The 22,214-nt window shown below is 45.9% G+C and overlaps 2 protein-coding genes across 3 annotated transcripts in view; one reads left to right on the top strand and one right to left on the bottom strand.

The window, feature by feature from the left end:
* Positions 1 to 5,675: 5,675 nt before the first annotated feature.
* Positions 5,676 to 21,000, bottom strand: RPS11 (ribosomal protein S11). The gene is made up of 5 exons (XM_068239108.1): positions 20,893 to 21,000; positions 16,230 to 16,361; positions 12,603 to 12,678; positions 9,790 to 9,919; positions 5,676 to 5,849 (listed from the first exon to the last, which is right to left on the bottom strand). The coding sequence occupies exons 1-5, from the start codon at positions 20,905 to 20,907 to the stop codon at positions 5,726 to 5,728; spliced, it is 477 nt and encodes a 158-aa protein (XP_068095209.1). The 5' UTR covers positions 20,908 to 21,000; the 3' UTR covers positions 5,676 to 5,725.
* Positions 20,975 to 22,214, top strand: part of LOC137520767 (cytochrome P450 4B1-like) — a 121,972-nt gene continuing 120,732 nt past the window's right edge. For both annotated transcript variants that reach the window (XM_068239105.1, XM_068239106.1), the window contains exon 1: positions 20,975 to 21,074. The gene's annotated coding sequence lies outside the window, so the exon portion shown is untranslated. The remainder of the gene's footprint in view (positions 21,075 to 22,214) is intronic.

Here is a 22,214-nt window from a genome sequence, read left to right as displayed (position 1 = left end):
ATTTCCTGAGATCTGTGAAACTTGGACATAACCTTTGGGCAAAATTTAGGATCAGTTTGTAGTACAATTCTGTCTTGGAAATCCTGAAAATATGGATTCTTTACAGATAACGCTTGAATTTCGCTAATTCTCCTGGCTGAAGTGATTGCCACTAAAAACACTGTTTTCAATGTGAGCAATCTAAAGGAGCAATGTTCTATAGGTTCAAACGGTTCTTTACATAAACCTTTAAGCACAATAGATAGATCCCATGGGGACACATAAGGTCTAAAGATCGGAGACTTCCTAGACAGGGCCTTGAAAAACCTTATAATTAAAGGTGAGGAAGACAAAGGCAACCCAGAAAACGCAGAAAGTGCTGCAACTTGTACTTTCAGTGTACTTATTGAGATACTCTTATCCCAGCCTTCCTGAAGAAACTCCAGAACAACTGGGATTGACAAGCTATTAAACTTTGAATTTTCCAACCAAGAATGAAATGTTTTCCAGTATTTCATATATATTTTTCTTGTCACCAGTTTGCGACTACTAATCAAAGTAGAAGCCACTTTGTCTGACACCCCCACTCCTCTAAGTAACCTTAGTTCAGGATCCACACTGCTAGACTCAGATAATCTGGGTGAGGATGCCATAGCGGACCCTGATACAGTAGATCTGACCTGATTGGGAGTATCCAAGGCTCCTCTACTACCAATGATTTCAGAGTTGCAAACCAACTTCTCCTTGGCCAGAAGGGAGCAATCAATATTAATTTCCTTCTGCACTTTCTCCACTTGCTGATTACTGCTGGAATCAAATTCAATGGAGGGAAAGCATACAGCAGTGGAAAACTCCCAGTTCTGGTTGAATGCATTTACTGCTAAACAATTGTCTCTCGGGTTCAGTGAAAAGTACTTCTGAACCTGCACATTTTCTTCCGTGGCTAAGAGATCTACGTCTGGAAGACCCCATTTCGCCACAATCTCTGCAAACACCTCCTTGTTGAGAGACCACTCTGAGGCCAGAAACTGATTGCGACTCAATTTGTCTGCCTCCACATTCAAGGTACCCTTGAGATGTACCGCTTTCAAGGACAATATGTTCTTTTCTGCCCATGAAAAAATCTGTTCTGCCATCTCCTGTAACAACCGGGATCTTGTACCTCCCTGTTTGTTTATAAACGCCACGGTCGTCACATTGTCTGATTGTACCAGCACATGGCAGTTGGCTACCTCGTGTTGTACTTGTAGCAGAGCCATGTTTACTGCTGTTAACTCTCTCCAATTCGATGACTTGGGATTCCCATTTGGTCCACTTTCCCTGGACCGCTAGGTGCCCTACATGAGCTCCCCATCCCCACGCACTCGCGTCCGTGGTAAGGATCCTTTCCACTGGTTCCTTCCAAAGTCTGCCTTTCCTCAGGTTGGACTCCTCCAACCACCATAGCAGAGACGATACAACCATTTGTGGAATCGTAATTTTGAAGTCTAATGTCTGGGGATGTCCATCCCAATTTTCCAACAGACACTTCTGCAACAGCCTTATATGTGCTAATGCCCACGGCACTGCCACAATTGTTGAAGTCATTAGACCCAGCACCCGAGAGATCTCTCTGAGTGACACCTTTGGATCCTTTATTAAAGACTGTATGGCCAGCATTAATTTTTCTATTTTTTCCGGTGGCAAAAAAATCATTTGTCTTTTTGTATCTATACTCATTCCCAAAAACACTGTTTCCTGTTTTGGAATTAGCATGGATTTTTCCAAATTTATAATCCACCCTAGAGATCTGAGATGATCTGAAACCATCTCTAAATGATTTTCCAGTTCCTGTACTGAACTTCCTAGAATCAACAAGTCGTCCAGATAAGGAATGATCTGAATTGACTTTTGTCTTAGAGGAATCAATGCCTCTCCCAGAACTTTGGTAAAAATTCTTGGGGCAGAAGTGATTCCAAACGGGAGGCAAACGAATTGGTAATGGTTTACAATTCCGTTTACTTTTACGGCAAATCTCAGAAACTTTTGGGATTGCCTGTGGATTGGAATATGCCAATATGCGTCTCTGAGATCTAGTGACGCCATAAAGGCCCCTGGAAATAAAAGATCTCACGGAAAAAATTGATTCCATTCTGAATCTTCTTTTTCATGAACGGATTTAACTTTTTTAGATTTAGGATCAGTCTGTATTTGCCTGACGGTTTTTTTACAACAAAAATTGGAGTAAAACCCCTCCTTTTGTTCCACTTTCGGAACCCTTCTTATCACTTTCTGACTTAACATATTTTCTAGAATCTTGAGAATCTCTGGAACCAGATCTGGCTCTTTTGGAGACTTTGTGATTACAAATTTTGACGGCGGAGGATGACCAAACTATTCGATAACCGTATCTTATCAGTTGTCGTATAAATGGACTTCCTGACATCAGAGACCATTTTAGATTGAAGTACCTTAATCTTCCTCCCACCGCCTGGAATGAGTCATTGTGATTTAGGCTGTGTTTCAGGGTTTTTGGATTTAAATCCCCCTCTCGCAGACCTATCCAAGGTCCATCTTTTGCCTCTTCTTTGATCTTTAAAAGATTCCTTTTGCTCATTTGCTGGCTTCCGAAAAAACCTCTTTTTAGGAGTCGGTTTTTGTTTTTTCGAAAAAACCTTATTAGCTGTTCTTTCCAGAGCCAAATCTAACTCTGGACCGAACAGTAAATCTCCTGAGAATGGAACTCCACAAAGTCTGTTCTTTGACGTTAAGTTTCCGTCCCATGTTTTCAACCATAAGGCTCTGCGGCCTACATTAACTAGAGCTGTCGTTCTTGCAGTGAACCTGACAATCTCTGCTGACGCATCTGCCAAATAGGCAGCCGCTTTTGTAAGTATAGTAATGGAATTCAACAATTGTTCCATAGGAGCACCTGCTAAAATACTAGCTTTTAACTGATTTATCCAGAGCTCCAACGTTCTGGATACACAAGTAGCAGCCACAGCCGGCCTAAATGTAGCCGCACTGGCCTCCCACGATCTTTTAAGATAAGCATCAATCTTTTTATCAATTGGATCCTTTAGATCTCCCAGATCCTCAAAAGCCAAATCCCCGTTTGGTTACCTGAGAAAAGGGCGTATCTAATTTTGGACATTTGTCCCAGAGAACTGTATCTTCAGCCGAAAAGGGAAATCTCCTTTTAATGGCTTTAGACAACAAAAGCCTCTTTTCAGGCTCATTCCATTCTTTCACAATTGTTTGTTTAATAGCTTTATGTACAGGAAAAACAAGGCCTTTTTCTTCCATACCTTTATAAAGTTGATCATGTAATGACAAGTTTGAAACTACGTCTTTATTTAATTCTAACGTTTCATAGATTGCTGAGATTAGTGTCTCAGTATCTTCAATGCGGAATTTAAACCTTGAAGAAGTCTCTGTCTCCAATTCTCTGGATTCAGATTCTTCTGAACTATTTTCAGCCTCAATTGGTTCCTGACCATCTTTATCGGGTAAAGCAGGCTCAGAAACAACTTGAGCAGACGATGTACCTGCCTCTGCAATGGAGGATTTGAAGGAAGCTAAAGAAGCATTGATTTCCTCTCTAAAAGCCTGCAACGTGTCCTGAATGGACGACCCAGGCTGTTCCCCCAACACTTTTTTCCATACATAATTGGCACAAAGTTTTAGCATATGGCAATGGAATTTTTATATTACAAACAGGACATCTTTTGTAAGTAGGAGGCTTTGGCCTTTCTGACGACTCTCCAGATTTTGCCTAGAATGAAACAAATCAAATGGCAAAATAATGAACCACCTGTAACTTTAAGAACCCTTTTGTTAATAATTGCTAAGTATATAGCCTATTCCTCCATATGCACATACTGAACAAATATACCTTTAATCATAAGATATATACAGCCACAGAAAGAGAATGACCCCACCATCTCACCTTCTGGGCGGCTGAGGTGCTGTCCGTTTTGTCAGAAGTTGACATGGTTATGTCCAACACAAAACGCCGTCTCAATGAAAGCACCTAATCAGCCCGCGCTTCCTCCCTTATACTTCCTGTCTATGACGTCACACGAGGCGGGGACCGAAGAACCATAGAGACGCTGGCATAAAGAGCGTCTTCCGGCATACCCGCCGGAAGTTACGCATACCGGAAGTCCCATGCGAAACATTGGCCGCCTGGACCAGCCGCCGACGCGGCTGCACGCTTACCACAGCAGCCAACGGTCAGCACGGCGTACCTGATGGCCTCCAACAGCCCATTCTGCCACTGCAGTCTTCTCCTCCTGCCGCCTCCGTCACAGACAGTCCGGGAAAATCACGCCCTCCACACTTGCTCCCCATCAGCCTGGGAAAGAAAGGTAGGCTACCCACATAGTATCCAGCATGGGGTAGTAGGCTAGACTGCCTCAGTTCCACAGTCTCAGCCACCCACGGGAATTCAAACCTGCAGCCCAGCACACAGATCCAACTCCCAGGGGAGATGCTGACCTGCCTGGACGCAGGAACAAACAGCACTGAGGGTGGACTAACCATGTGATTGTTTTATAGGGGAAGTGCTGCTTGTTCCTGCGTTTGGGTGGGGCAACGTCTCACCTTGCCCTGAAGGATTGTGGAAAAAAGTAAAGTTTTATACATACCTGGGGCTTCCTCCAGGCCCCTTCAGGCTAATCAGTCCCTCGCTGTCCTCCACCACCCAGATCTTCTATGAGTCCTGGTAATTCAGCCAGTCAGCGCTGTCCGGCCGCATGCCGCTCCCACATCCAGGAACATTCGGCACCGGCGCAATAGTGCTGCACAGGTGTAGTATGCTCCTGGCGGCGGAGTGTGTGCATGCGCACTACGCCTGACTGGCTCAAGTACCTGGACTCATAGCAGAAGATCCAGGTGATGGAGGAGGACAACGAGGGACTGATTATCCTGAAGGCGGCTGGAGGAAGCCCCAGGTATGTATAAAACTTTAATTTCATCTGTCTCAGGTTTACTTTGTTACACAGTAGTACTATACTCTACATATGCTCTCCCCACAGAGCTGCAGGGAATCCACTGAGAATGCTGTGCACATTGAACACAGAGGTGTTGTCTGTTTACAATCTCCTTCTTCCCCTGCAGAGTACCTGCACATCATTCTTACATGTACCCACACTTACATTGCCTAGGGCCTGATAGATGTTCTTTGTTCCGGTTTGTACCTTTTACAAGTACTCTTACCAAGGACACGTTTTAGTCTAAAGGGGAATAAATATAGTAGTCTACATATCCTTCTCACTTCAGTTGTCTTGTAAAATTCCTAAGCGTTGGCAGTTAAGAGACGAATTTCATGTTACATACTGTTAATCAACAAAATTGTAATATGCAAATTAGAGGAGTTGGAGTCGGTGGAATTCTAAACTGAGTCGTCGGAGTCTGTGGATTTTTGGACCGACTCCACAGCCCTGGTTAGAACGGATCTGATCGGCCCATTCCGCAGAACGGACTGCATGTTTGGGGAGGCTGCAATAAATCCAGAGCAACTGACATGTCGCTTTGACGGAATGGAGGGTAACGGATCAAAAACTGATGCCCAATAAAAACTGGGTTTTGATACTTCCAGTGTGAACCAGGCCTTACAGACAGCAGCTGTACAGCCTCCTTGCTATAATGGGAGGTACACTTTAAACAAGTGATGCGGTTCCTCATTCAGAGCAGCAGAAGAAACAGGCGACAGGTGAGGTTTTTACAAAGTTTTATTTGAACTGAAAGAACATCGGCTACAGAATTAAAACTTCTGGAACTGTTTCTTGGTTCCGGCAGCTTTGGTTACTTTCAGGACGTTGAATCGGACAGTTTTGCTGAGAGGGCGGCACTCGCCAACGGTGACAATGTCCCCAATCTGCACATCCCTGTTAAAGAATGGAAGACAATATTTATAACATGCAGGCAGGAATATAGACAAGTGTGAACTAGTAAACAGGCAGAACAAGCTGCCACCCCCCACATAACGTGTGCTGAGCAATGGGAGATGCATAACAAGAGGCAGAGCTAAAAAGGAGTACAAGAAAAAACACATTCCATACAAACCATATAATTACATTTACAACCTAAGGGCCTGTACACTGCTGCGCTTTTAAAAGCGCATGTGATTTTTAAGGGAATAGAAAAAGCGCATCGCACCAGTGTGTACAGGTCTTCACCATTTTCATTATTTTTTTTTTAAAAGGCCTTGCGTTTAAAAAAAGGTCTGAATGGCAATACATATATGTAGTCTAGGCACTGTGTACAGTTAAACATATAAAGTTTACATCTGGTACATCATATTGGATAGAACAGACTCACATTTATATCTGTAAGTAGCACTTCCTTATTCCTCCTGAAGCTGAAGCCTTGCTATAGCATTGTGCCCTCCTCTTCAGCCTGGTTAACTCCCCTATCCCTCCCTCCCCTGCTCTCTGCCTGACTGGATCAAATTACTTCTCTTTCCCTAGTGCATAGCAATGGTTAATTTGGGGGGGTCCAGGGCCCATTTTTACACAGGGGGCGGGGATTTCAAGACCATTTGTGGAATACGGACCCTGGGGGTAAAAAAAACAAACAAAACAAAACTTGCACTTTATCATGGTTTAACCACATAAGGACCAGGGCAGTTTTCTATGATCTGTGCTGGGTGGGCTTCAGCCCCCAGCACAGATCAGCAGGCAGGCAGGGCGATCAGACTCCCCCCGCCCCCCTTTTTTCCCCCTAGGGGGATGTCCTGCTGGGGGGGGGGTCCTGATCGCCACCGCTCAGGTGTGCCTAGTGGGGGGGGGGGGGGGCCTCCGCAGCGCTATTCCCCCCTCCCTCTCCTACTTACTATGGGCTGTACAGGACACGACCAGTCCTGTACCACCTATATAGGCTTAAGCCTATCAGACGGCGGCGATCCCCGGCCAATCAGCGTCCGGGGATCGCCGATCTCCTTTATGTATGCTGTAAACACCAGGGATTTCTTCCCTGCATGTTTACATTTCGCCTGCGAGCCGCGATCGGAGGCTTGCAGGCTGTTCACGGAGCCCGCCGCCGTGAACTGACATGGAACGGCCATGGAAACACCACTACGACCAGCCGCCGCCTATAGGCGTTAGGTGGTCGTTAAGTGGTTAAAGCAAAATGTTTTATGCATCAGAGCACTTTTCACCTCCCATTCGCTAATAACTTTATCACTGTCTTGTTTTTTCCGCCACTAATTAGGATTTCTTTGGGTGGTACATTTTGCTAAGAATTATTTTTTTTATAAATGCATTTTAACAGGAATATTAAGGAAAAAAATCATTTCTCAGTTTTTGGCCATTATAGTTTTAAAATACATGCTACCTTAATTAAAACGTATTTGCCCGTTTGTCTCGGTTATTACACCATTTAAATTTTGTCCCTATCACAATGTATGGTGCCAATATTTTATTTGGAAATAAAGGTGCATTTTTCAGTTTTGCGTTCATCACCATTTACAAGCTTATAATTTAAAAATATTCGTAGTATACCCCCTTCACATGCATATTTAAAAAGTTCAGACCCTTAGGTAACTTTTTTTAATTATAATTTTTTTCTTCACTAAAAATTTTATTTGGGTAATTTTTTTTTGTGTTGAGAAATAAGTTACTTTTTAATGTTATAATATGTGTAAATTGGAATGAAAAATGTAGGTAGATGTAGTTTTACTATTCAGCCACAGGATGGACACCTTGAGTTTTTTTTCTCCTTGTGCTTCACGCTTACCGGAAGCACAAGGAGGACGGGGGAAATTTATTTTTTTTAAAAAAAACTGCGGTCTCAAAAGAAACAGTTTTTCTGCCTGCAACTTAGATCGGTGAATGGGAACTATGTGCCCGTTCAATGAACCCAGGGCTACCGGGGGACAGCACGGGGACACGGGGCACGCACGCCTCTGCAGCAGAGCAGCCGCCTGGACGTGAGAATCACGTCTGGACGCCTGAAATCGTTAACTGGCTGCAGGCTAACGCAATTTGAGGGTCCTTTTCTTTTTGACACGGCAGGATTGCACTTAAAGGGAACCAAAGACGAAGCACCCTTATGTATTTTACCATATATATATCAGTGGGAACATTAGAGAAAACACATACCCTGCTCTTTCATTTTTAACTATGCAGCTTGCTTCTCATCAGGCCTGATAAAATCCCCGACTGAGCATTCAGTCTGGCTTTGCTCAGGAATCATTATAGCCGAGTTATTATAGCAGAGCCACAAGGGGGCAGGCTTGGGCTTGAAAAGACATCAGAGGAGACAGGTTCAGCTATAAGGATTCCTGAGCAAAGCCAGAATGAATGCTCAGTCAGGGATTTTATCAGGGCTGATAACAAGCAGGCTGAGCAGTGAAGAATGAAAGAGCAGGGTAGGTGTTTTCTATAATGTTCCCACTGATATATATGGTAAAATACATGAGGGTGTTTCGTCTCTGGTTCTTTTTAATCAGAGTATAGGCACTGCACATAGGGTTGCTTTTACCGAGCAGCTATATACCAGTAGCTACTCGGAATTAAAATGTAACCCTTCCAGGTTGAAGGGGGGAGTGACGTATAAAGTACATTTGTATTAAATATTTTTCTATAAAATGTTAAAAATCGATTGAAATGCAGCTTTGAACTATTCAACCCAATGCAATGGGCCATCGATGAGCTGCAAGCAGCCGATCAACCTAGATTTTCTGTCCGGACCGATCGAAACCGGTCAGAAATCAGTCGGGCGATCGATCATGCTTCCTGCTGCATCAATTTCTAGCCAATTTCGATCAGAGCGGTCAAATCAGCCATATGTGGAAGAAATAGACCAGTGTATGGGCACCTTAACCACCTTACGACCGCCTAACAGCAAGCGTGATCGTTCCTGCTAGAGTAACGGAGCTCTGCTGTGGTTAAGGACCACAGGCTTAACCCCCTTGTAACCAGGTTATTCTTTACAATTCAGTGTTCTGCAGCTGTAATAGCTTGCTGCAGAGCCATACAACTTGGCACAACAAACGTTTTCAAGCCACATACATAATCCTGCATCAAATTGTTTCCATCTCACTGACAATCCCTACTCTCAGACAAGTCCTAAAGTACTAAATTAGTAATATCTTTCCTGCACTCAGCTACAGGAGTATTATGACCTCCAATTAGTTATCAGTGAGAAACCAACTGCAGAGATCTGCATGTGCATGTCTGCCAGTGCTAGGTGGAGCGATAAGAGTTTGTCAAATCCAATGGTTAACCTGCCTGGCGTTCTATTAAGATCGCCAGGCAGGCTGCGGGAGGGTTTTTTTTTAATAAAAAAAAAACTATTTCATGCAGCCAACTGAAAGTTGGCTGCATGAAAGCCCACTAGAGGGCGCTCCGGAGGCGATCTTCTGATCGCCTCCGGCGCCCAGAATAAACAAGGAAGGCCGCAATGAGCGGCCTTCCTTGTTTTGCTTACATCGTCGCCATAGCGACGAGCGGAGTGACGTCATCGACGTCAGCCGACGTCCTGACGTCAGCCGCCTCCGATCCAGCCCTTAGCGCTGGCCGGAACTTTTTGTTCCGGCTACGCTGGGCTCAGGCGGCTAGGGGGGCCCTCTTTCGCCGCTGCTCGCGGCGGATCGCCGCAGAGCGGCGGCGATCAGGCAGCACACGCGGCTGGCAAAGTGCCGGCTGCGTGTGCTGCTTTTTATTTGAGCCAAATCGGCCCAGCAGGGCCTGAGCGGCAGGCTCCGGCGGTACTGGACGAGCTGAGCTCGTCCAGACCGCCCAGCAGGTTAAGGGTGCTGCTCCACATGCAAGGGCAAAAGACAAAATGGGCACAAGCCGCAGACTGCTGGCAGCTCTATCTCACCTGAAGCAGGGGGAGAGATGTACAGACATGTTCTTGTGGCGTTTCTCAAATCGGTTGTACTTGCGAATGTAGTGCAAGTAGTCCCGGCGGATGACAATTGTGCGCTGCATCTTCATCTTGGTCACAACACCTAGAGACATCAATGCATTAACATAGGCACATACTTTAAATGTACATTGCTGGCAAATACAGTACTGCTTTCCATGTGGTGAGACTGACATCAAATAGCCCTATTAGAAATTGCTTTTATTTAATCTTTAAAGAGAACCATTGCTAAACTAAAAAAAAACAAAAAAGAAGATTCTATACATACCTGGGGCGTCCTCCAGCCCCATACACACCGATCGATCACATGCCGCCATCCACCGCTGCCCGTATCTAGGAGAACCGGGACCCCGTTCCGCTACCAGTCGGAGCCAGTCTAGCATAGCAGAGGTGCACTCTTTGCGTATCTCTGCAGCAGTGTATGGAGATACGTAGAGTGCACACTTCTCCTGCGCAGCGCGGCTCCGATGACGTCACTGACGGGAGCCGGTTCTCCTAGATGCGGACAGTGGTGGATGGCGGCGTGGGATCGATCGGTGTGTATGGGGCTGGAGGACGCCCCAGGTATGTATAGAATCTCTCCTTTAGGTTAGCTCTGGTTCCCATTAATTTATCTGGTAAATCTAGGAACAGCCTGGCACATAACATCCAATTTTGATTGGCCAATCACTTACCAATTTTACCATCACCCTACAGAATGAGGCCCAACACGTGTTGAATAGTATGAACAGCTTGTGTACGAAAGCTCTCAAACTACACAGAAGTGGTAGGCTTTACCTCTACTGCCCAGTATGTGACAATAAATGGAGATTTTTTTTCACCCAGCCATTGGTGTAGCGGAATCTCCTTTCCTGCCGTTTGTATGAGTTCCTTGGATTTCTGACTCCCTTTTGGCTTGTTGTGGGTGGTTGCAGCAGTCCTCCTGGTTTGCTGAATACCATTTGCTTGGCAGCCCTGTTGATCTATTTGGCTGCAGTAGTGTCTGGATCCCAACAGGAACAAGCATGAAGCTAATCTTGTCAGATCTGAATGCCAGAAACACCTGATCTGCTGCATGCTTGTTCAGGGTCTATGGCAAAAAGTAGAGACAGGAGGATCAGCAGGAAGCCAGGAAACTGGTATTGCTTAAAAGGAAATATGACAGCTTCCATATCCCCGTCGCTTCAGTTGTCCTTTGATTCCAGGTGTTATTTCTGGCACCAGTGGCTAGGAAGGTTGAGGTGTAAAAGTTACATGCTCCGCTACCACTTGTCCTCTCAAACCATTTTGCTCCTGTCTTTAGAGTTCTGTTTTCCTGTGACTTACTCAGTTATTTTCAAACCAATGGCTGTAGTGACATGACCACTACAGTATTATTCCAGTTTTAAACAGGTGAAATGCAGAAGGTCAGGGCCCTAGACTGATGGCAGAAGCTGAAGAGGGCACAGTGACATTGGTATGGTACCAGCACACTATGCTGAGGGAAGTGAGAGTTCAGAAGAGTGACATTAACTGGCAGATAATGATGGCACTAGCATAATAAAATAGAAGTGTTTAGCCAAGCCAAAATAAACATTCGAACACAAAGAATCCAGCAGGAGATTTGAGCGCAGCCGGCGCCACCATAGACCATAAAAGGAATTACGGCTACAGTGGCGCAGTGAGCAACTTTGGCGCCGTCAGACGACGGAGCTGAAGTTTCTTTTAAAACACTAATTGTACCGCCAGCAATAGCTGGAAGCCGAATTACATAATTCCCCACCATCCATGCCGGCCTGGAGGGGGGATAGTAATTAACCTGCTGAGCGGTCTGGACGAGCTCAGCTCGTCCAGTACCGCCGGAGCCTGCCGCTCAGGCCCTGCTGGGCCGATTTGGCTCAAATAAAAAGGAGCACACGCAGCCGGCACTTTGCCAGCCGCGTGTGCTGCCTGATCGCCGCTGCAGTGCGGCGATCCGCCGCATGCAGCGACGAAAGAGGGTCCCCCCAGCCGCCTGAGCCCAGCGTAGCCGGATCAAAAAGTTCCGGCCAGCGCTAAGGGCTGGATCGGAGGCGGCTGACGTCAGGACGTCGGCTGACGTCCATGACATCACTCCGCTCGTCGCCATGGCGACGAGGTAAGCGAAACACAGAAGGCCGCTCATTGCGGCCTTCCGTGTTACTTCTGGCCGCCGGAGGCGATCAGAAGAACGCCTCCGGAGCGCCCTCTAGTGGGCTTTCATGCAGCCAACTTTCAGTTGGCTGCATGAAATAGTTTTTTTTTTATTAAAAAAAAACCCTCCCGCAGCCTCCCTGGCGATCTTAATAGAACGCCAGGCAGGTTAATACCGCCGGGGCTTGTGCAGCAGCAGGACCAGCCAAGTCCCGGCTACGATTTATCTTGTGCACATAAACATTCCCCATAGATCTAGACTTTAGCGGTCACTAAAAGCAGTTAAATGGGCACTACAGCGAAAAAAACTGTAAAATGTAAAATATGTGCAAACATATACAAATAAGAAGTACATTTTTTCAGAGTAAAATGAGCCATAAATCACTTTTCTCCTATGTTGCTGTCACTTACAGTAGGTAGTAGAAATCCGACAGAAGTGACAGGTTTTGGTCTAGTCCATCTCTTTATAGGAGATTCTCAGGGATATATTTATTTTCAAAAGCACTTAGTGACTGGCAGTTGCTCTGTCCAACTGCCACAAAACTGTGCAGCGAGCAGGGCAGCTGGCCAGCATCATTGTTTAAATTGCATGCAGGCAATTGCTAATATCACAAACTAAAAACGTGTATATTGCTTACCTGAGAGGATGCGGCCTCGGATGGAGACATTGCCAGTGAATGGGCATTTCTTGTCAATGTACGTGCCATCAATTGCCTGAAAGACAAATGACAACGTCAGTTCCAAACCACTAGAAAAACCCATTAACAGTATAAAAGCCAACAGCCATCTCTATACACACACCCTCTATCAAGGAGTTACAGGAAAGACCTCCATACCAGACTTAATTTGGCAAGTGATTGCCTACATTTGCTTTTTTCTTCTTTTAGAATTAAAACTCAAGTGTACTTTTCATTATGTACCCCATGCTGGTGCTGATCTTTGCCAGGACAGGCATGTCTCCGGACAAACTTTGGAGATGAATAGAGTTGCAGGGGAAGGGGATAAGTGCATGACTAGGAGGGCGATTTATCATTAGAAATGGTTAAGCACCATCCATTAAAAGATAAAGCTAAAAAAATAAAAGTATTACCCCATACCTTCTCCAGGGCCCCCTGGAATGTGCAGTATGGCAAATACATAGTTACATAGTTATTTTGGTTGAAAAAAAGACATCCATCCATCCATCGAGTTCAACCAGTACAAAGTACAACTCCAGCCCGTCCCCCACATACCCCTGTTGATCCAGAGGAAGGCGAAAAAACCCCCACAAGGCATGGTCCAAAAAAATTCCTTCCTGACTCCAGATGGAAATCAGATAAAATCCCTGGATCAACATCATTAGGCATAACCTAGTAATTGTAGCCATGGATGTCTTTCAACGCAAGGAAAGCATCTAAGCCCCCTTTAAATGCAGGTATAGAGTTTGCCATAACGACTTCCTGTGGCAATACATTCCACATCTTAATCACTCTTACTGTAAAGAACCCTTTCCTAAATAAATGGCTAAAACGTTTTTCCTCCATGCGCAGCTCATGTCCTCTAGTCCTTTGAGAAGGCCTAGGGACAAAAAAGCTCATCCGCCAAGCTATTATATTGCCCTCTGATGTATTTATACATGTTAATTAGATCTCCTCTAAGGCGTCTTTTCTCTAGACTAAATAAACCCAGTTTATCTAACCTTTCTTGGTAAGCGAGACCTTCCATACAAGCTATGTAACTTCAGAAAATAAAAAGCTATAATCTCAAAAACACTGCATCAAACATGTATAATGAATACAAAAAGCTATCCTTTATTGAACTACATACATAAAAGATCACATAAAAACAACCTAAAATGGCGGGGAAAATCAATAAATACCAAGTAACAGAGTATCCAGAGGAATCAAAGTGCTAAAGATCTGAAACAAGGTGCAATGTGAATAAAAAAAAAAAAAAAAAGTTACCAGCTATAATCAATACATATTGCAGGTTGTATGAACATTTATCATGAAATTTCCTGAAAACAAAGTAAAGATGAAGACCCAACTAGGGGCACGACTGAAAGATGGAGATAAGAGGGGAAATGAAGACCATGGGGAGGAGATGAAGGGTAGTGCCACGTGAGTGCAAAGGGAAGGGTGAACAGCACCTTTGTGGATGGTTTCTTTTCTGTCCACCCTTTCCTTGATAATATCAGGTGATTTTTTTTTATGGTTGTTCACACAGCACCTTCTTTCAGATCTGTGTTGGTCTGTCATATATGCATTTAGCACTGTTTTTGAATTCTCTAGATACTCTTACTTGGTATTTATTGATTTCCCCACCATTTTAGATTATGTTTTTATGTGGTATTTTATGTATGTAGTTTAATGAAGGACAACTTTTTGTATTTATCATACTGGTTTGGTGCAGTGTTTTGAGGTTATAGTTTTTTCCCCCTAAAGTTACATAGGAGGGTGATTTAGTGACTGAATGAGGGGTACCAGAGTGATGAGAGCAGAACACGGGGTTCTCAGGGCAGTGAAGTGGTGGGCAGAATTGCTATTATGCAAAGACCAGCAGAGTGTAGAAAATGTGGGCATGTAGGTGGCATTTCAATTCTCTTTTTGCGAACCATCATCTCCTCTGTGCCAATTAAATCTCTTACTCGCTGTGATTTTTGGTATTTCTCTTTGAGCTACTCGCTCTCTCCAGGGACAACAGAGGACACTGTAAAGCACCAAAATTTGAGGCCCGCTTTAGGAATCATTAGAAACATGTAACAAAGGAAGCTGTAAAGTTGGTGAGGGACGGGGCGTTGGATGCATAGATCCTCTCAGTACGTGCATACTATACACAAAACTGCCACAAGCACGCGTTTCCAGGCATGGCTGATCAATCATATGCTGGGCATACACCTATACAATTATGCGCCGGATCGAACCGCTGGCTCGATGCCGGCCCATCCCGGCAGGGATCAAGCGGGGAATCTATCCGGCAGGTCATCGGACCTGTCTGATATCAATCGAGCCATCAGCGGCTCGATTGATAAGGCAACAAAACTCTGTATGCCCAGCATTACTCTCTCAATCCCCTGTCCTCTGGCTTATAGCGGATCTGAGATGAAAAACTAACTACAAGTAATTTGTCTATATATCTTATCTAAAGTTTAGATAGTTTAGACAGCAAATCTGGCTGCAAACAGCTTCAACAGTTTAAGATGACTTATTCCTGTGATACAATGAGAGCGGCCATATTCTGCTGGTCATTACACAGGTAATCTGCAACTGCATCTCCACCCCTCAGCCTGTGAAAAATTCACTCCCCCTCCCCTCTGCCTCTGAAATCTCTGGCTAGTAACCTCCTGCTCTTGCCTAGACTAAGCTCCCATAAGCCCTTGCTATATGGGTCTGAGTGCCTTGCTGTTTTGGAGAAGCTGTGGGCGAGGCTTATTTAGTTTATAGGGAATTAAAGAGTATTAAAACTAAAAAAGTATTTGGCTGAAGGAATTCCCTATAACCTATATGTAAGGAACACAATTATGCAATGTATAAAAGTTCATCTCGGATTCACTTTAACTGAAGCCTGTATTTGCTGCCCTATGGGGTAACACTGTCCCCCTCCTAGCTAACTCATGAAATAAAATGTTTTAAAATACAGCAGCCTTAAAATGCAAAGTAAATTATGTCTAATTTATAAAACCAGCAGCCTATAAAGCACATTGTTACAAGAACAAAGGCTGTTTCCACACTGACAGATTAGTGCAATGCATGGCGATAGTGGATCCTCTGTCACTGTCCACAGCATTACCACTTGTCCACAGGACATTTGTTAAAGTGGACCTGAACTCAGAACTTCCTCTCTACTCTAAAAGATAAGCAGCAGCATAATAACCTGTAAAGAAACACATTTGTTACAGCTGATACAAATCCTGCAATACATCTGCAGTGTGTCTACTTCCTGCTTTCATAGAAGCAGACAGAGTTAACATCCTGTGTTTCCCAATAAACTATCTGCCATGGCAGCCAGCTGAGGGATCAAATGAAAACTTGTGCTTAGTCACAGCTGAGATGGAATTAGAAAGGCTAAACTCTCTAAATAAATACAGGGTGCATTTCTCTGCGTTTTACTTCTGCCCTGTGCAAGAGTTCAGGTCCACTAAGACATCATAGCATGCTTTCTATGACATATGTGACTTCTCTGTAACTACTATACAGGCATTCTTTAGATCTGTCCATGTATGGAACTTGACACTCTTGATAAACAGCCATCTCATACCATAGGAAGCAAATGTAAAAATACATTACCTCTCTGGGGGTCTTGAATCCCAGACCAACACTTCTGTAGTATCTGGGTAGCTTCTCCTTGCTAGTCTCACCAAGAAGCACACGCTTCTTGTTCTGGAAGATAGTTGGCTGCTTCTGATAAGCCCTCTCGGTCTGCAAAACCCAGAAGAAAAAAAATATTTAAAGATTACAGAAACTTCAGACCCAAAATCAGAAAACCATGAAATGCCCAAAAAAAAAAAAATTTCACACCTCTCCAGTGCAAATCTGTGCACAATTTTTCAGGACAACTATTTAATGTACAAACATGCTACCTGTGGCTACTTGCTTATGCTATGCTCTATGGCAGGCATGGGCAACTTGGCCCTCCAGCTGTTGAGGAACTACAAGTCCCACAATGCATTGCAGGAGTCTGACAGCCACAGTCATGACTCAAAGGCAAATGCATTGTGGGATTTGTAGTTCCTTAACAGCTGGAGGGCCAAGTTTGCCCATGCCTGCTCTAAGGAGAGGACCGGGGGCCATTCACAGCATTGAAGGGGAGGGGGGGGAAAAAAAAAAAAAAAAAAAAACTGCTGGCTAGTTTACATTTACCCCTGAACCATGATTGTGACTCAGCGGGCAAAATGTTGTGATTTAGAGACTAAGAAAAAAAAGTTCCCCTGGGGGGTACTTTCTTCAGGAGGGGGAAGCCTCAGTGTCCCAATGAGGCTTCCCCCATCCCTGTAGCTGCAGGCAATCCAGCATTGGCTCCCCCAAAGTCTCCAGCAATCCTGGCTCGACAAGCTACATTTATATACCATCCCTGGCTCCAGCGGGGGCGCTGTTGCGGCTCTCAGCACGCAGATAGGCGAAAATAGTCGATCTCTGTCTGGTCTGCTCTATTACACAGGTGCAGGAGAGTTGCGCCTGCGCAGTAGAGCTGCCCAACAGCGATCAGCTATTTCCACCTATCTCCGAGCAGAGAGCCGATACTGCGCCTGCGCTGGAGCCGGGAAGGTAATTATTTACATCCCCACCATTCTGGGAGCTTGTTCGCCACCACTGTGGGACACAGGAGGACGGGGGAAGCCTCGATAGGAACCGGAGGCTTCCCCTATCTGAGGTGAGTACTACCCAGGTGAACTTTTTTTCTTGCTACAGGTTTTCTTTCAGCTTGCAATGCTCATTCAATAGAACAAGAATCACAGCGCAATTGTCAAAGCGATGCATGCAGAACGTTTGCGAATGATCGCAATCGCTGCAGTGAGAATGTATCCATAGAGATGCATTAGCAGAGGCACTTTGCTGATTGCCGGTGATTAGCAAAGCGATGCAAAAGCTCCAAGTGTGAACCAGCCCTGCAACTGACTTTTGTACCATGCATTGTTTTGCATGTGATTTGCTTAGAATGACAAATTCATGTTACATATGAATTTTCAATCTGCAAAACACATTTTAGAGTTTCCCCATTTGAAGTGCTGCTTCTTGTTCCTCAGTGTTCTCTCCCAGGCTCTTTTAGCCGGGTGCTCCACCCGGCTAGTTTTGGTGACCACCCGGCTATCATCAGCTCACTTCCTCCTATGATGTAAGCAGAGTTGCTCACAGAAGCACTGGCCCTGCATTCTCATCTCTCCCCACCCGTCTACTTATTCATGCCACCCGGCTACTATTTCATGCCACCCGGCTGGAAAAAAAATTCTGGGGAGCACACTGTTCCTGTTTAGTCACAGCGATATGATGTTTCTTTGTAAAGTAAAAATTGAAAATTTGTACTCAAGTGCACATAATGCAAGAGCTTGTGAACCAGCCCTTATTCTCCTGAGCAGGGTTAGGTGCAGAGTATAGGGCAGTGATGGCTAACCTTGGCACTCCAGCTGTGAAAACTACAAATCCCATCATGCCGAGTTATGCTTAGAGCTGTCAGAGTATTGCAATGACTCATGGGACTTGTAGTTCCACCACAGCTGGAGTGCCAAGGTTAGCCATCACTGGTATAGGGTAAGGACTAAAGATCTGTGAAAAGGGCGTGCAGTGCTACTTACCTCAGGAGGGGAAAAGGCTCTAGATGCTCAAGAGCCTCCCTAGTCCTCCAATCCCAATGCTAGGACCCCCAGAAAGGAGCTTGTTGGCAGGAGCACTAGCACCACCCCCATCAGCTTTCTTTGGAAAAAGCAAGACCAAATCAAGAGCATGTTACTGCACCTACACAGTAGCACAGACCCAGTCAGACTTGGCTATTTCCACCAGAGCAGGATAGTGCAGTTGCGCAGGGAGCCCACTCTTCCTTGGGCCCCAGCAATGGATAAGGCTGACGTACGAGGAAGCCTCTTTAGTATCCAGAGGCTTCCATTGCCCGAGGTAAGTACATGTCTTCTTTAAAAAAAAAAAAAAAAAAAAAAAAAAAAAAAAAAAAAGATCAGGTTTAAGGGGCCCATACACTGGTCGTTTTCAGCCATCGATCGATTCTACAGAATCAATCAGAAATCGATTCTACCAAATCTATCGATCGATTTGCAACCGATGGTCGAATATTGTTCCTAGTGTGTGGCACACATCAGAGAGATTCCTGTCAGATTCAACTTGACAGGCATCTGACAAATATGATTGTCAAATCTGCTGCAAATCTATAAGTGTATGGCCACCTTTACTTTAACCACTTAAGGACCAGGGGTTTTTCTAATGATCTGTGCTGCATGGGCTCTGCATCCCGCAGCACCGATCAGGATTGGGCCGGGCAATCAAACTCCCCCCCCTTTTTTTCCCCACTAGGGATGTCCTGCTGGGGGGGTCTGAACGCCTCCGGCTATTACGGAGTAGCCCTCCCTCTCCCTTTTATACGGGACGGAAATCCGTCCTGCGCATGCTAGGATAGGCTTAAGCCTATCAGATGCCGGCGATCCCCGATCTGCCTTACGGCGCTGCTGCGCAGCAGCGCCGTATGATGTAAATAGCGGGGATTTCTTACCCGCGTGTTTACATTTCGACGGCGAGCCGCGATCGGCGGCTCTCCGGTTGTTCACGGAGACACCCTCCGTGAACTGGCATGGAAAGGTCGTTTCCATGCTATACCACTAACGACCCGCCGAGGTCGTTAAGTGGTTAAAGGATACATCCAAACAAGCCGTCCTGTGCCCTCGCCGCAGCTCCGGTGTCGGCTTCTTCTGCACTCCACCACACGGGTCACGTGAGCTCTCCTACATCATCAGGATGGTACTGCGAAAGGCACAGTACTGTGCCTGTGGCTTACAATCTAGAGCACCCATCCTCAAACTAAGGCCCGCGGGCCGAATGCAGCCCCGAGGCTTTTTTACCGGCCCCCCACATGCATACATTTGAACTCGGCGCCGGTAGACTTGAGCGCAGGGTACAGCATTATATGGCTGATCCTGCTTCTGCACAAGTCCGGGCCGTATTAATTACTATTCCCCCTCCAGACCACCATGGATAGTGGGGGAATGATATAATTCGGCTTCCAGCGATTGCTAGAGGCCGAATTATTGTGTTTTTTAAGCAACCTCGACTCAGTCTTCTGACGGTGCCGCTCAGTTGTGATTCCCTTTATAGTCTATGGCTGCTCCCAAATCTAGCAGCACCGAAAAGCACTGCTCTGCCCCACAGTGCTGCAGGCCATTGGGTGACATTATGACTCACATAGGACTTACTTTGTTAGGATCACAATATTTGCACTGTGTTGGTGGAATACTAATGTATATGCACATGCTGTGTTGGGGGCATAACATCTGCTCTGGTTAAATATGAGACATGAGGGCTGCCCATGTTAATAGGCGCTGTCTACAATACCTAGGCTCAATGTTATGCTTTTCTACCTCATTTTATGTATACTCCGGCCCCCGAGTAGTCTGAAGTATGTTGACCCGGCCTTTGACTGAAAAAGTTTGGAGACCCCTGATCTAGAGGATAGATTTCCAATAGATTTAATTCTCAAATCTATTGGAAATCTGTTACCAGTGTGTGGCACACATCAGATAGATTCCTGTCAGATTCGACTTGACAGGCATCAGACATAAATCAGTCTGATGGTTGAATCTGCTGCAAATCTACAAGTGTATGACCACCTTTACTTTCAAGTGATTATTTTGCTGGTAATTGTGCTGAAGGGTTACTTTTATCAATTAAGTGATAAATAATTCATTTGTGAAAAGTTTTGTGAATAGATTTAGAGCCCATCAATGACCCTTTCCCCGCTCACTACACTCACTGGGCTCCAGGCTCCTCACTTCGCTCAGACAATTTTTTCTTGACTCTATGAACCCTTGAATAGTGGGCATTTCGTAGCAGGACCCTCAACCCATCACTGGGCTTCAGGCTGGAAACTCTGGTTGCAAAGTTAATGCTGCTGTTGTGGGCATTGGGAGAACATCCAGGCTGCATGACTTTGTGATGGGTATGCTGAGATGTTGGCACACAGGTCAGAGCTCCAGGCTGGCTGCACACAGGGGGTAACTCTCTGCACGTCCATTGCTCTCTGGAAAGCAGTCAGGAAGCGGACCCAGCGTGGACAGGAGGCCCGCAGGCTGCACATGGCTCCACACCCCGGGGAGTAGCAGCGGCTGCACACAGTACAGCGCTCCCCAGGCACCGCCACACCTTCCCCGGCGTCCCCCCGAGCTCCTCCCGCCTCTCCCCGCTGCCCTATCCGCACACGCCGCCTCTCTATCCCCCACACCGCCGCAGCGCTCACCTGGATATCCGCCATCTTGGCCTGCCGGGGGAAAAAGAGAGCAGGGCCTGGCCACGGGGTCTCCTAGGCTGGAAGAGGGGGCGGATGTGACGTCGCCGGCTGAGCGCTGCAATAGGCTTCCTCTCCGGTTGGTGAGCGGAGCGGCGTATGCAGATTAGAGAGTCTCTGCACAGTGACGTAAGGTAACGTAGCTGTAGAAGGCGGTGTCACGTCAGCTATTGCAGCCTCTCAGATTTTACAGCCCCGCATGCGCAGTAGGAGCCTGCGCCCCATTACATTGTGCAGCCAGGTGTGAAACGTCCTAAATCTCCGCTTCCGCACCACGTACACCCCGGAAATTTTCAGGGGAGGGAGGGGACCCCCACATCTAGCTCTGTGCCGAATTGCAGCCCCCGAGCCCCGCCGGTTCCCGAGACTGATTGCAGCAAACCTATCTCGGGAACTACTGGGGCTAGGGGGCTGCAATTCGACACAGAGCTGGATCTGGGGGTCCCCTCCCTCCCCTGAACATTTCGGGAGTGTACGTGGTGCGGAAGCGGAGATATTTCAGCTAAATAATGTCTAACTTCCCACTGAGCATGCGCGATACTCAGTGAGGAAGGCTGCTTCCGGGCTGCAATATCTGACATTACAGCGGAGCTAGGAGGGAAAGTTTGCGTAGTGTGAATGGACTGCGCTTGCTTGATGCATTGAATATCCTGATTCAAAACTTTTTTCATCTTCCCAGATGGGAAGTCCGGATCTTTTCAAGGATTCGGATCATTCGAATCGGATAATTGAAAAGATCCGGATCTTTGAACCGAATCATTTGAATCATTTTACTAGGGAAGCAGACTGGGGGTGAAATGACTAGAAGGACAGGACTTTCTCTGCACTGTACATGTATGTTCACGTTGAAGAAAAAAGTTTTTGCATTTTTGTACTTTTACATTGTTATTTTATTATTGTGTTATTTAAAACGTTATTTAAGCACTTCGGTACCAGCAGCCTCTGCCCCCTTAAGGACCAGATCTTCCATTCCCCGACGCCGGTCACGGTGTCATTATTTGTCTAACTAGACGAATATCACTGTGGCTGCACAGCCAGGGCCACGTGTGTCCTCGCTCACGATCGTGTCTTCGGGACTTAGTACAAAGCTTTCTCGAACTGCTCCTGCGCAGTAAGCTCCCGATAATGTGATCAGAAGCGAGGACGTGCGCAGCCGCAGTGATAATGACACTGTGACCGGTGGCGGCGAACGCAAGATCCTGCAGGGACGGCGCGGGAGTTGATGTCTTCAGGGGGCTGGTATAAGCCCCAGAAAGTGTCCGATTTTCTTTTTA

The sequence above is a fragment of the Hyperolius riggenbachi genome, chromosome 6, assembly GCF_040937935.1.
Source record: "Hyperolius riggenbachi isolate aHypRig1 chromosome 6, aHypRig1.pri, whole genome shotgun sequence".
Lineage (NCBI taxonomy): Eukaryota > Metazoa > Chordata > Amphibia > Anura > Hyperoliidae > Hyperolius > Hyperolius riggenbachi.
The sequence above is the reverse complement of the archived record's forward strand: the minus strand, read 5'-3'. Positions and strand labels throughout refer to the sequence as shown.

Coding starts and splice junctions, on each gene's coding strand:
- RPS11 (XM_068239108.1), bottom strand. Junction 12,679..16,229: donor GATTCAAGACCCCCAGAGAG/GTAATGTATTTT, acceptor TTTGTCTTTCAG/GCAATTGATGGCACGTACAT. Junction 5,850..9,789: donor CATCTCTCCCCCTGCTTCAG/GTGAGATAGAGC, acceptor ATTCTTTAACAG/GGATGTGCAGATTGGGGACA.